Here is a 14,242-nt window from a genome sequence, read left to right on the forward strand (position 1 = left end):
CCCACCTGCAGTGGACTAACTCATCAAACTCAAAGCGGCACAACTCGTCGCAGAGTCGCAGTCGCAGTCGCGTCTCCTCCTCCTCGCCTCCGCTTCCACCAAGTTCGCTCTCGCGTCCCGTCTCCCCCAAGCAACAACCGCCCACTCTTCCAAGCAAATCTCCCAGCCATTCCGAGACACAGCGGCGATTCCGATCAACTGTCGCGGCGGCGAGATCGGCGCGCGCCGCCGGCGGAACCCGCGCGCGTGTCCAGTCTCCAGTCCGGTCCGGCGAGATGCTGGGGGAGCTCCTCTCCAGGATCCTGCTGTAAGTCGATCGTCCCCTGCTCCGTCTCATCACTCTCTCCCCCTGTACGTCCTGTATCGTATAGTTAGGCAGTGCGGCTCGATCGTGGCTCACCGGAGACGCCATTGATGACGCGCGCAGGCTGCTGTTCGGGTACGCCATGCCGGCGTTCGAGTGCTTCAAGACGGTGGAGGCGCGCCCCAACGACGCCCACATGCTCCGCTTCTGGTGCCAATACTGGTACGTGCTGTACGACGCCACTACTCCGTATATTCGGTCAACCACCATGCTGCTAACTAGCACCAGCAACGCCACGAGAAATTGTTTTACCTGCTTCACCTGCTTATGTTTCTACCATTGACTTGCTGAAATGAATCCATCGAACTGTTTTTCTGTATTCAAAAAAAAAAAAGATCAGGATGTAGCGTGTGATGCAAAACTTGGATGGATTGCATTGCTTTTTATTCCCCTCCCTTCTTCTTTACGTGATACCATGCATCATGGTAACTTTAGTGCTGGTCCCTTTGGCCTTTTCATTCATAACTTCCTTTTATTAATGTGTATCTTGGCAAAAGGTTCATGTGCTGCGATATAATGCCAACTTTTCTTCTTTTTTCTGTAGCGCTTTGATTTTGTTTAGATAATAAGGTGCAATTTTAGGTGAGTGTTAGGAGTCTAATGATGCTTTACGAAGCTGATTCAGACAACCTATTGCCCGGCAAATTATTAGCAGCTTTTTTAGAGGTACATTATTGATCACACTAGGCTCACCTCTTGTGTGTGCTACTTGGCATTTTGGCCTTATAATTCTGTTTTTGTCTAGTCCAGTGCTCTTTTGAATTTGAGCCCCTGTACCTAACAAGGAGGTGGCGTCGACAATTTGACAATACTATATCACTGCCCTGGTTTAGATCAGATGCTGCATGCCTGAATATTCAGACGTGATTTACTTAAGCTTACTATGCAGCCGTAAAAACTGCGCACCAAACTTATTTTACAACGTATCGAGTAAAAGTAGCTGCGACAGTTTTGGTTAGACAGACTGGTGACGAAATTATCTTAATCCACCGCAATGCATAAAACAGCAATAGCTCTGCTTCAAATTATAAGACGTTTTGGAAGCCTACCACAACATCGAATGATGGTTGCAATATTTTTCAAATAGGGTCAAAATTAACTTGTAATGAAATGATGAACGGGCATAGTTAGGGTGGAGATGAAGTACCGACAGTTCAGTGACAAGATAGAAGTACCACAAATCATGTAGATATTGTATCAATCTGTTCTGATTATAAGATGTTCTAGCTTTTTCTGAATCGTATGTAGCTAGACACATTTCAGTGAGTGTTCGTTCGATGTAGTTCACACTGGACTATTTAAAAAAATTATAATTTGGAACAGAGAGGGGGTAGTTTGTAATAGTTACAGATTTATAATTTGTTGTCGAACCATTACAAGTTCTTTCTGCATGTTGCTTGTATTTCACATTGAAATTATGTTTTGTCCGAATTGCTCAAAGGGGATGCTTCTAGCATCATATTTTATTCTGCGAGAAAAATTCATAGAACCATAACAATCGGGGATAGGTTCATGAAACCACAATCGAAGATTTTTTGTTGTTGTACAACTACAACTTTTGGGGTAAGTTATATCAAATAATCGAAATGATGTGATTTAGTGCATTTGATAGCATTTCCGACACCCTGATTCCTCTTTTGGTCCTTGTGACAAAGTTGGCTAGTTTCCCTCACGTTTTTCCTACGGACAAGACCGGACATCAAACAAACTGTTTGGAATTCATATTTTATAATTTTTGGCCAAAAACACATCAAAAATCATTTTTACAAAAAGTATGAAAGTTTTGCAGCAATTCAAAGTACATGTAGCGAGTAAGCTAGAAACTTTTGGGCCCACTTTGTCAATCAGGTTTGTATTTTTTGTATTTTTGTAACCTTTGGCCAAATTCTTCTCAAAACCCCATGTTTTAAAAAGATCAAAAAAATCTAGTAATTCAAGTTACATGTAATGAATATATTTTTTTATGTCATTCTGCATACCAGGTTTTAAGTTTGTGTATCTTTTGACCAAAAATTGAAAGTATTCAACAAAACTTGAAAATGGAACAAACTGGTGATTTTGCCAAATTTTTAATATGTTTTGAATTTTTTTAACTAATTTTTGATGAAAACTTTAAAAGTGAAAACTTCAAAATAGTTTTGTTTAAGTACGGTTTGGTCCTCACCCAAAAAAGGAGAGAAACCAGGCACCTTTGCCACAAGTGGGAACAAACTGTCAGAAATGCTGTCAAATGGAGTAAATTATGAGATTTCATTTCTTTGAATATTTTTTACCTCTTTCTGCATACAGGTTTAGACTTTGTGTATCTTTTTACCAAAATTTGAAAGTTTTCAACCAACCTTGAAGAATTACGTTAGATAAATTCAAATTCAGTAAAGGAACAAACTGCTGATTTGCCAATTTTTTAATATGTTTTGAATTTTTAACTAATTTTCGGAATTAACTTTAAAAGTGAAAAGTTCGAAATAGTTTGGTTTAAATATGGTTTGGTCCTCACCTAAAAAAGGAGAGAAACCGGGCACCTTTGCCACATGGACATAACTAGTGGGAACAAAATGTCAGAAATGCTGTCAAATGGAGTTATGAGATTTCATTTCTTTGAAACAACTTACTGCAAAAGTTCTGGTTTTCTGAAAAATATTCCTTCGGTTGTTGTTTGGTGAAACCTTTTGTCTGATAGTTGTGTTTTTGTTAAATTCGCTCTTATTCTATTGTCGGGACTTGAGCATGGCTAAACCTTGAACTCATAAATGATCAAAGAAGACACGGAAGTTCAGTAGAACTTCTATTTGTTGCCTGTTTACTTGTTTAAAGAATTAACCAGGAGACTAATTCCATGATAGCAAGAACATGTAAAGCACAATACCTAACTTATATTGACTGTCACAGTATATTCAGCAAAATATGCAACAAAGGTTCCTTGTAGTAGCCAGTGTTACAGTTGCTCAAAATATGTATGTTCTAATACATATTTTCTCAGCTTTTTGGCATTTTATTTAAGTGCATTGTTATACACTGCAAACTGTCCAGCACTTATGTTCTTAAGCCTGTCAGCACTAGGCACTTCTTGTGCCAGAGGTCAAATTCTTGTTGCCTTCCTAACAGTTGAGTTGGTGCATACATTTCAGGATCATAGTGGCCATGGTGATAGCCGTCGAGAGCTTCATCTCATGGTTAGTTAAATCAACTCCATTTTTTACGAGGTCTTTTCCCGTTCTGTTTCGAAGTTCCCTTTTCATTTATGCGTGCATGCTATAATTTGTCCATACCAGGATGCCAATGTATGGAGAAATCAAGCTTGCTTTCTTTGTTTACTTGTGGTACCCCAAGACAAAGGTGAGAAACTAATTACATCTGTTCCTCAACGTTTGCCCAAGAAAAGTAAAAAACAGAAACAAGCAAAAGCAATTGGATTATCTAGCTTCTTATACGGGCCCACCAATTGTTTCTTCAGGGCAGCGACATTGTGTATGACACCTTCCTCCGGCCTATGGTGATGCAGTACGAGCCAAACATCGAGCAAAGGTTGCTGCATCTGAGAGCTAGATCCGGGCATCTGCTCTCGTTCTACATGAAGAACTTCGCTGACAAAGGGACGACCTTCTTCATGGATGTTCTGCGATATGTCGTCTCTGACGAACCCCAAGCATCAATTTCAGAGGTAACTACGTGCATGTGTGTGTTTCTCTGCCAAAATTTCATACGAATGCTAACTATGAAGCATTCATGTCTTCCATGGTAGATGGGATAGTTTAGAGTAGTGCGATGCGCGTTCCTAGGGATGTAATTTGGCTCGCTGGCAGTATTGCAATCGTGGAACTATTTTTCATTCCTCATCAGTTGCTCTGCTCCTCTTCAACTACCGCAGCCAGAAACCATAATACCAAGAACGCCTCCACCACACCAGATCTGATGAAATTCCAACTACTGTCAAACAAAATTTTAGGCAACTACCCGACCCTCACAGTCAGAGCTCCTACTCTCGAGCTGTACCCACTTTTGCAAATAGGCAGGGGCAGTTGTCCATGATGGCAGTGCAAACTGCCAAGGCTAGAATGCCTCCTCTGCCTCGAGAAAAATTGATGACCTGAATCCTGAAGAGGACACGAACCTTGTCACTGTGCATCTGTTCATGCAGAGACTAGATTAATCTAGTGTCCGATTATTGTGAAAACTAGATGTACGACCTCTATTCTACATAAAAGTGTATGAAAATATAGCGAAAATGACACCCGCACTCGGTGCGTAGTTTCGCCAGCTGCAGGCTAGTCTTGCACACATCGTCCATCTTCAGCTAAGGACCTATCTGGCCCAAGCACATCCACCTCCCTGATCGTTGTAAGCTCTCACTACTTTGGTTCAAAGCTGGCCCAAACAGACAGTGACGGGCAACAGCGGAAGTCATCGTCGCGCGCACGTTCCGACGGAGCGTCAAGCTTTTGAGGATAGGCTCGCGCCCCGCCAACCAAACGGGCATGTGCACGAATCTTGACGTGGTAGATGCAACGCACTAGGGACAATATCTTTATTTGGCAACGATCAACCCTCTGATCTCTTCAACTTTTGCATGTGCAGCAGAGGAACAAGAAGTCGTCCGGCAGTACAGGGTGGAGCCCCTTCGCCACCAAACGCCGGCCGCCGTCGCCTCCGCCACAGGAGTCCATCTTCGGTTGTGGCCCCGTGGACCTCGACGCGGCAGCCGTGGCCCAAGTTATCCGCTCTTCGTTGGCCAGCGCCAAGCCGCCCCGGCGACAGTACAGTGGCAAGTATTGACGATCCGGGAGCACTACTTGCTTTCAGTTTTAGGGGATGATCGTGTACATAGATTGGATCAAACATCAAAGGAAGGAAGGCACAAGAAAAGCAGAGTACATAGCAAATCATATCCAATGTGGAGTATAAACCTATGTGACTGTATGAGGATGATAGAAATTTCATTTTTCTTTACTGTATCCTAGGTCCCATTATATAACTTGCATCAGTTTCTAGTTCATGACGACCAAAAAAGGCTGACAATATAATAGACTCAAATCAAAGGTAACCTCGACTTGCGAATTGCGATGATCATCGATCTTTTGCTCCTAATCCTAACAACTATTTACAAGAATTGCAACCCAACAAAGAAGACGACGAATTCCTTCTTACACCGGGAATTAAAGAGCAAAGAAACAGAGGACTGAAAAAAACAAGCAGGAAAAGGTCAAAAAAAGGCAGCGGCGAACCGTGAGCGTCACGCCGGAGCGAAGAAGGCCCCGACAAAGTCGACGCAGCTGAGGATGAGGCGGCAGAGAGGACCACGCTTCCGGCGGCTGCGTCTGCCGATGTCCTCCCGCGCGGACGGCGTCAGCTGCAGGTACGCGTACGCCGCGTGCTTCACGAGCGGGTGGCGTATCATGTGCACGTCCCCGCCGCCACCGTCCGCGGGGGAGTGGGCCTTGTTGGCGGCGGCGTACTCCGGCGAGGACATGATGTCGCGGAGGCTCGTGTAGCTCCCCGCCTCGCCGCCGGGGATCTCGATCTCAGGCGGCACCCACCGCCCCTTCATCCCGGTGGAGCCGCTCTTCTTGGCCGGGCGCCAGTGCCGGAGCTCGAAGTCGCCGGTGGCAGAGTTCGCCAGCCGGTGCCGCCGCCGCGACGGAGGCTCCAGCACGGCTGCCACCATAGCACGATCGGTTCGTATCACGCACAGCTGGTGGTTGGAGAAGGAGAGAAGATTTCTCGTGTAGTCTCTTTTAAACAAAAAAGAAGATATCTCCTGGCGCCTGGCGGAGACGAATAATTCGATAACAGGAAGGGGAAATAATTGGCTTGGAAGGTGCTGGGTGGGTCCACATGGCAGCGTCAGTTTCTAACGTGGGTGTGTGCGCGAAATGGTGAGGAATGCCGAATAGACAAGAGCAGGAGAAGGGTGCGGAATTTGGGGCGTGGACGGCGAGACGGCGGCATGGTGAGCGGCGGTGTTGGGTGGGTCCTGCTGCCGGCGAATTGTTGGGGCCACGTCGTCCCGCCCACGGCTATCTGCGTTTCAAAGATGTGGTCAAACATACATCTTTTCCATAAAATGTATATATTAAAATCGCAACCTCTGCACCAACGCATACTCTAATAGCAGTATATATACACACAACAAAAAAAAAACTAAGAAAATAAAAGACTTGCTACTGTATTTTAGCCCTAGCAGCAATAATACATCCACCGCCTGAACTTCAGGCTCTTTAAAAGTGACGCCTCCAAAAAGGAAAATCAGTGCACAAACGTCATCGTCGTCCAATAAAAAATATTAGGTTTTCACCCTGAAAATAGTTCCTGCTCTCAAAACAATGTCTTCAACAAGACCATTGCCGGACACAACCAATTAAGTCCGGACCTTGGATACTCACCCTGAAAGATAAGACTCTGAACTTCACCAGTGCTCCCGCTCCCACTTGCATACTGCTGCTACAAAACTCAGAATGCCAAGCAAGTCCCTCACCGCAACGGAGAGACTCGAACCTCCATTGCTAGTCCTCTAATCCGGCATTAATGATATTCTCCGCATATGATTTTACCATGTACCTTTCACCTGATAGCAACAAAGAACGGAGCTTCGCGTCTCTCCCTCGAGAAGCAAACGGTCGAAATAAAATAATAGGTGCGCACGACCAAATACCACCCAATCCAGCAAACTGCAGGCATATGGTGCATTGTTACATTCACCGGCGGAGCCTTCTAGAACTCACTATTCGGGCTAGATCAAGAAAGATCGGCCTCAGGAAGGTCTCCATCTACACACACGAGGAACCTAGGCCAGCTACATTTATTAGGCATATTGGCAGGACCGCACGCCGCTGCCCGCTGGTCAACCTCATGAGCGGAAGATGAGGCCGCCACGGCCACACACCCGTCGACGAGTCGTCTGCCGCCTCCCCCAACACCGAAGTAGGCACCAACGTGAGCGACCGAGAGGGAGGGGCGCAGATAACCCACCTACCACCACCAAGCATGACCGCGCCGCCGTAGACGCTGGATCCGTAGCCGCCGGGGTCACTCCCGCCGCCAGCCGCATCGCCAAGCCATCACCCGGCTGTCGCGTCCCCGCGCCAAGGCAGCTAGGCGCAGCGCGCCGCAGAGCCACCGCTCGAGGCCGTCGCCCTGAATCCGGCCCTGGACCCCACCATGCCGACCCCCAACCAGCCCCGCTATCGGCTGGTGCTCAGATCCAATGCATCCTCTGCGCGCACGATGCGAGACGGACCTGCTGCCGCCCAGAGCATCACGGGCTTTGCACGTGCGACGGATGCGACAGGGAGGACGGAGACCGGATGAAGGGAGGAAAAGGTGGCGGCGCTAGGGTTTTCCCCCCGAGCCTCTAACGCGGGGGGCGACACTAGGGCCCTTCTCTTTCGGAAAAGAGATATAGCTAACTTGGATTTTTGGGGACAAAATACCCAGTCAAACACACATAATTGTGGGAAAAGATCTGCTAGATGGCTGTTAGGGCAGCTCCAGCGCCCGACACAAACGGACGCAAAACAGTTGTTTACATCCGTGCGGTCGGAAAAAAGGGTGTGCACCCCAGCCAAGCGGCCCGACACAAATTGATCGGGCTGTCCGAGGGGTCGCAAACGCAGCCTAAGTTTACACCGTGAATGCTTCGGTGCGGACCTGCGCAGTGTGGCTCCCCTCCAATTAGGGTTTCTCATTTTTCAATGTTTCAAATTATGTATCAAAATCTATGTAAATGTATCGATCTTGCAAACAAAAGAAATGATTTTTTGGAAACTAAAAATGCGTCAGGCGGATGGGGCTTCCACCCCTGATGCAAACGGACAATCGTGGACTGGCGATCATTTATGTGTCCACGACCCGACGCAAACGGACGTGTGCGGCAACTTTTTTACGGGTCACTAGAGATGCCCTTATTTTCTGGGAGCGTCCGGACACGTATAGACAATGCTACCCCCAATAATGCTTTGATTTAAAATAATCTCTAGATAGAAATATGTGCGTTGATGATATGATTTCATTCCGATAATTTATTTTGAGTTTCATGAATTGTAAATGTTAAACTTAAAGTTCATGTTTGAAGCTTTTTTGTGTGACTTTTGTCAAAATGATCGTACATGATTGTTACCATTTGAAATTTACATTGAGTAGCTTCACCTCACCATTTCTCACAACTTTCGTGTTGTAAGTTTTTCGTTTTGGTAGACCTAGACGAATATATCTGCAACTCACTAGTATATTGTAAGTTCTCGTGTGCTAGTTATGCATTTAGTGTAACCTATATTGGTCAACCTCTTACTTATCTCTTGAACATCTAGTTTTTGAAGGAGCCGGACCTTCTCCCTTCTACACATCCATTGGACAAAAACATGAAGGGTCTGGTCAAACTATCGAGCCCCCTTTATTTCTCAAAGACTCGCACACTTTTCTATGTGCCTTTTAGGCCCGTTTGGTAATCTAGGTGGATTTTTTTTATTTCTCAAAGACTCGCACACTTTTCTATGTGCCTTTTAGGCCCGTTTGGTAATCTAGGTGGATTTTTTTTTTCGTTTCACTAGCGCAGTGAGATGAAATTCACATCTCGTTCGACAGATCTCCAGGTTAAAAGAGGCACTTTATTTGATAGCCTGGGTTGCATCAGTTGGTACCAAAGTGTTGTTTGATAGTCACATGTTTTTCCTAGTCTCACCTTTATGGCAACATGGTGACCTTACCTCACCCATCACAAGCATCACGATCACGAAGCCAGACACCACCATGGCACCGCTGTTGACGCTGGTCACAAGCATCACCACGTCAGTGATCACGAAGCCAGGCACCACCATGGCACCGCCGTTCACAAGCATCGGCACGTCAGTGATCACGAAGCCAGACACCACCATGGTACCGCCGTTCACGCCGGTCACAAGCATCACCATGTCGCCGAGGATGAAGTTGAACACCACCATGACATTGTCGTTCACGCCGGTCACAAGCATCACCATCTCGCCGACCACGAAGTTGAACACCACCATGACATCACTCGTCACGCCGGTCACAAGAATCACCACGTCGCTGACCACGAAGCTGAACACCACCATGACACCACCGATCACACCCCTCACAAGCATCACCATATCACCGACCACGAAGCCGAATACCACCATGACACCGCCGATCACAAGCATCACCACATCGCCGACCACGAAGACGAACATCACCATGCCACCACCACCATGGATTATCACCTCTCACTTCTCTATCATCACCACATTGCCGTTCATGAAGATGGCAAGTGAGAAGTTGACCAACAGTACTCCAAAATATACCCACACATATGTACAAATTACAATATACTAGCGAGTCATTTATCTATCTGTCAATGTCCACCGAAACAAAAACCTTTCAACACGAAAATCATGTGGAATGGTGAGGTGAACCTACTGCTCAAAGGAAATTTCAAACGGTTAAGCGTGTTCAGTGAATTGTGCAAAATTCCCTCATAACATCATACACAAAATGACGATTTACGACTGACGAAACTCAAAACTCATTGTCAGAATTGATTCATATCATCGGCATGCATCTTTTCATGTACAACTTATTTTGATTCGGACTATGGTTGTGTTGATTCGAAGAGATGGTGTGTGGAGTAGTGAAGAGAACGGGACATGCCTAGTAGAAACTGCCGAACGCGTGGCCCGATGGTGCTTTAAAAACCGTGCAATGCAATAATGTGCAGGAGCCCAGGCAACCAAACGGACCAAAAATTACTGACCTGATGCGAGCCAAGGGGCCTCCAGGCTACCAAATGGGCCTTTAGTTTCAGCTCACATGGGATGACTAACCAAGACCAGAAGAAAAAAGGAATAGGATAAAGATAGAGTTACCGAAGTGTAGCAACATAGTGATTGCGAGAGGAAGGGAATTGGGAAAGGCCAGTGGCCATCTAATCTAAGTACCTACTTCCTCCGTGCAGTAATGTAAGATATTGTAGATATTTACTGCAAGATATTGTGGATATTTTTCAAATTGACTAGATACAAACTAAAAAGAATGAATCCACACACTAAAAATAAACTATATACACATAAAAAGTGAGTGAATCTTCAAAAAACCCTAAACGTCTTATAAACCCAGATGGATGGAGTAGAACCTTATGAGAGTGATATTAGAAGTGGTTGTTGGATAATGGAATATGTTGGATCCTCGGCCGCCGGTGCTGGCGCCGTCGATGCCGCTGGTGTAATCCCCTTTTCATGTAAGTTGAACTATTTATTTTCCATTCACCATGCCTTCACCATCGACTCGATCCAAGTTCGACACGTCTGCCTTCAAGATCTTCGCATTCTCCTGGCTCGCGATAAATTACCAGTGGATGTGGCCCATGCAGAACTATTAATGCATAAGGCCATGAAACATCAACAATGTGCAAGATCATCCGTCGGCGGGTTGTTTCTACCTCAGAGCATTGCCATAGCACTGCACAAAAATGGCTTCCCAAGCCAGGTCGTCAACTCGAAGGCGGTTTGCTAGCCGCGATAAAAAAAAGCATCGGAGCTAGGATGATGAATCCGTAAACGACGCATCCGTGGCAAGCCGGTGGCATAATGCTCATCAACTACCACCCCACCTCTCCGCGACCGTTCCAACTAGGACATGTCGCCCCCCCCCCCCCAGAGCGGCCCAATTCTGACACTGACAGGAACGAAAACCCTCCACATAACAATCATCCTAAGAAGCGGCAGTGGCAGCAGAGGAAACTATCCCCATAATGCCTTGTTCATTTTCTACGGATTGAATCCAAACGAGGAACTATTCCAGACATGGATTGGGTTGATCCTGTACAATCACTCGATCCATGTCAGACCAATCCTGATTCATCCCTCCAAAAAATTACCTGTTCAGTTCAGTATCGCCCAATCCGTCCAATCGATCCTTCCTTCACTTTGTCGTTCGACCACGTCATGGAAATTCTTCCACGGGCCAAGTGGGGAGAAAGAAAATCCAAACCAAATGAGAAGACATGGCGGGGATGAATTGGGCTAGTTTTCCTATCATGGAGTAAATGAAAAGCAAAATTTGGTGTGCTGGAAAATTAGGTTCATATATCAATTCATTAAATGGCAATGTAAATTTTGGTCACTCATGTGTATGTGAGCTGCCTTGTGTACCTCACGATTTAAAATTCAAAATGTTGCCTGGTATATAGACCCCCCCCCCCGCCCAATTAGGCGAAGCAGAGATAGACCACTAAATAAAAGAGAACCCACTTATCAATATGATTATTTACTGGGTTGACAAACATGACTTCATTACTGGTGAGACACTGTGCAATGGGTCAGAAATCAAGTGCTTACCTCAATATAAATTTCCCACGCCATAATCATGTCTTGACAGCTTCCTCTTTAGCATGCGCTTCTTTTCCACCACTACCACATATGGAGGGAAGCAATTTTGTTATATAAAAGTTGCTGGAGTAAAAATAGGAAGAAAAGAATCAATAATAAACAAAGTGTTTGAGTTGATCCCATGGTAATTAGGAAATAATATCAGGCTGCAAGCAATATAAAAAATACAACTCTCGCAGAAGGAAGAATTTTGGGCATTGGTTCCTAGTACACATGTTCTATGCGGAATTTATCACTTATCAGCCAACGCGATAGCTGACGTGAGTAGCTATGCTAATTGGAAGAGTCACACTAATCAATATTCATTGTTACATTTACTAAGATTTACTGCACAAAATTAGCTTATGAACAATTTACATGATGACATGAGCAAATGCTTATTCTGAATATGATCATATACAATTGGGATTATGGAAGGACTTACTGTAACAGACGGTGGTTTGTTTTGAGATCGCCGTAGCTCCTGCAAAATACTGTGATGATTCCCACCCCATATACCATCTACATGACAATAGGACAAGGATAATAGATAATTGTGAGAATTTTATGATTATGAATTCGATACTTTTTACGGCATGATCTAATAAAGTGAAAAAGGCAGCATATGTTTTCTCCGCAGCAGGCAGGCTATATTGTTTCATCATTTGAGAAGCAAGCACTTTCTTGTGTTCAGTAGAAGTATTCGTAAAAAAAAAATACGGGTTCTTATTAGTGTCACCTTTCTTCTTTGGCTCTTCTCGCTCTTATGAGCTCCATCTGAAAGTGTTTGTCAGTTGGGCATACATAGAACCACATCAATAGCAAGAATAGGCATGTAAACAAAAGTTCCACGATAATGAACAATGAGTTAAGACTCACTACATCTATATGGGCTAGCTGCCTCATCCTTCTTCGTTTTAAGCCTTTTCTCCTATCTTCACAGACTTCACCTATGTAAAACTGCTCACACCAAACAAGTCATATTAAAACTTTATCATAAACATCACTGAAGCTGGATCGATGGAAAGACATTTGATAGCAGAAAATCCAAAGCAAAGGGAAGGAGGTGAATGAGACAGGATGGACGTACTTTGTGTCTTTGTTCAGGTTCTTAGAGTCGATAATTTGATCGGGGCACAATGCTGCTCGTTGTCAATTTCAGTGGGTCTTCCTGCTCGATCCTCCTCGCACCTCTTGGACAGCATAGGGAAGAAGCGATGCAGCCGTCTTGGATGGCAGCGTGAGACTGCAGTCTAAATACATCAAAACATGAATGATACTGCCATAGTTAATGTTCGAGCAAGCAAAATACATGATACTCCAAATGCTTATGCAACTCCCAAGCTGGGAGCCATCGTTTTTCTATGTACGGCCAAATAACTTATCTTCTAGCTACGTTTCATCTAATGCGTACATATCCAGTAATCCAGTATCCTCTAGTGGTGCAACTAAATTCCAAAGAGAGTAGCAACACTAACTTGTCAAAGAAGATCAGCATATGGTCTTTAGAGGGATTCCTATCAATAAACGGTCATTGCAGTGGCACGCCAGAGCTCGAACATCTCTCATATAGTCTCATGTGTACGGCTCTACAGCTGCGGAGCAGCCTCATGTTTGCCACAAACTTCTCCTGTCAGACCCAACTGGAACCAATCCACCATCAGAATGAGACACGCCTCAATATTCCACACGAACATTAAAGATGTGATTGGTGCATTACCTCGTTGTGGCGAGGCCGGCAGATCGACTAGAATTGGTGCCTCAGCTACATCAGCTTCTCACGGAAGCATGGAGCGCCATGAGGCCTGAGCCTAGTTGATGCATACGTCTAATCCCAGATCATGCTTCTTCTGCCTACAGATCAAGAAAAAATTAAACACAAAGATCCAAACTGTTTGGATAATGATAGAGATCAAGGTGGAGAAGCGCACATCGAGAGGCCGCAAAACCTAATGCCCCCAGACTGAATCCAGCCCCCAGTGAATCCGCAATTCTTGAAACAAAGAACACGAAATGTCTGTGAGGCAAAGAAGAGGGAGGAAGATGGCTGATTCGTGCCGCACGCCGCCGTCGCCGTCGCCGCTAGGAGTAATCAACCGCATGAGCAAACAAGTCGGCCCGTTAGACAGTTTTGGGGTCCAAACAACCAGCAAGGGCCTAGGTCGATGTGGGCAGTAACAGCCCAGCCACGAAAGCTGGCCTATTCAACGGGAAAAACAACATAATGCACAACTAAGCGATACTTCGGTAATAGTCATGAGATGTCTACCATTAGATACTTAAATCGTACGGTTAAGATCGTCTAGCGCTGTGGTGGCTCCTAGCTGGACCCATTTTACTGTTACTCAATGAATGCACACATATGTTGGAGATGCATAAGGTTATCACCGTTGCATGTTGATAGGATGAGGGATAGCCGGAGTTTAACAGAAACTGAATACCAAGTCTTAGAGATACATGTTGTATTAATTCATGGTTAATCAAAGAGGGTATTACTATGGGACCTTTAAACTTACAGCGGTGG

At 45.2% G+C, this 14,242-nt stretch overlaps 2 protein-coding genes and 1 long non-coding RNA gene across 3 annotated transcripts; 1 reads left to right on the plus strand and 2 right to left on the minus strand.

The window, feature by feature from the left end:
- Positions 1 to 275: 275 nt before the first annotated feature.
- On the plus strand, positions 276 to 5,320 carry LOC124699368 (putative HVA22-like protein g). Its single transcript, XM_047231681.1, has 6 exons — positions 276 to 307; positions 428 to 526; positions 3,493 to 3,537; positions 3,637 to 3,700; positions 3,819 to 4,025; positions 4,940 to 5,320. Exons 1-6 carry the CDS (start codon positions 276 to 278, stop codon positions 5,135 to 5,137), a joined length of 645 nt encoding a protein of 214 aa, XP_047087637.1. The 3' UTR covers positions 5,138 to 5,320.
- On the minus strand, positions 5,310 to 6,026 carry LOC124696405. Its single transcript, XM_047229139.1, has one exon. It carries the CDS (start codon positions 6,024 to 6,026, stop codon positions 5,595 to 5,597), a length of 432 nt encoding a protein of 143 aa, XP_047085095.1. The 3' UTR covers positions 5,310 to 5,594.
- Positions 6,027 to 12,825: 6,799 nt separating this feature from the next.
- Positions 12,826 to 13,770, minus strand: LOC124699369. The gene is made up of 4 exons (XR_007001366.1): positions 13,650 to 13,770; positions 13,439 to 13,572; positions 13,197 to 13,361; positions 12,826 to 12,971 (listed from the first exon to the last, which is right to left on the minus strand). It is a non-coding gene; the product is annotated as an uncharacterized LOC124699369 (long non-coding RNA).
- Between the last annotated feature and the right edge of the window lie 472 nt (positions 13,771 to 14,242).

This window comes from Lolium rigidum, chromosome 3 (genome assembly GCF_022539505.1).
Source record: "Lolium rigidum isolate FL_2022 chromosome 3, APGP_CSIRO_Lrig_0.1, whole genome shotgun sequence".
Lineage (NCBI taxonomy): Eukaryota > Viridiplantae > Streptophyta > Magnoliopsida > Poales > Poaceae > Lolium > Lolium rigidum.

Excerpts from the sequence above, each read along its gene's own strand:
- LOC124699368 (XM_047231681.1), top strand. The coding sequence starts at position 276 with ATGCTGGGGGAGCTCCTCTCCAGGATCCTGCT. Across the intron at positions 527-3,492 it reads CGCTTCTGGTGCCAATACTG|GATCATAGTGGCCATGGTGA; the intron begins GTACGTGCTGTA and ends CATACATTTCAG. Across the intron at positions 4,026-4,939 it reads CCCAAGCATCAATTTCAGAG|CAGAGGAACAAGAAGTCGTC; the intron begins GTAACTACGTGC and ends TTGCATGTGCAG.
- LOC124696405 (XM_047229139.1), bottom strand. The coding sequence starts at position 6,026 with ATGGTGGCAGCCGTGCTGGAGCCTCCGTCGCGGCGGCGGCACCGGCTG.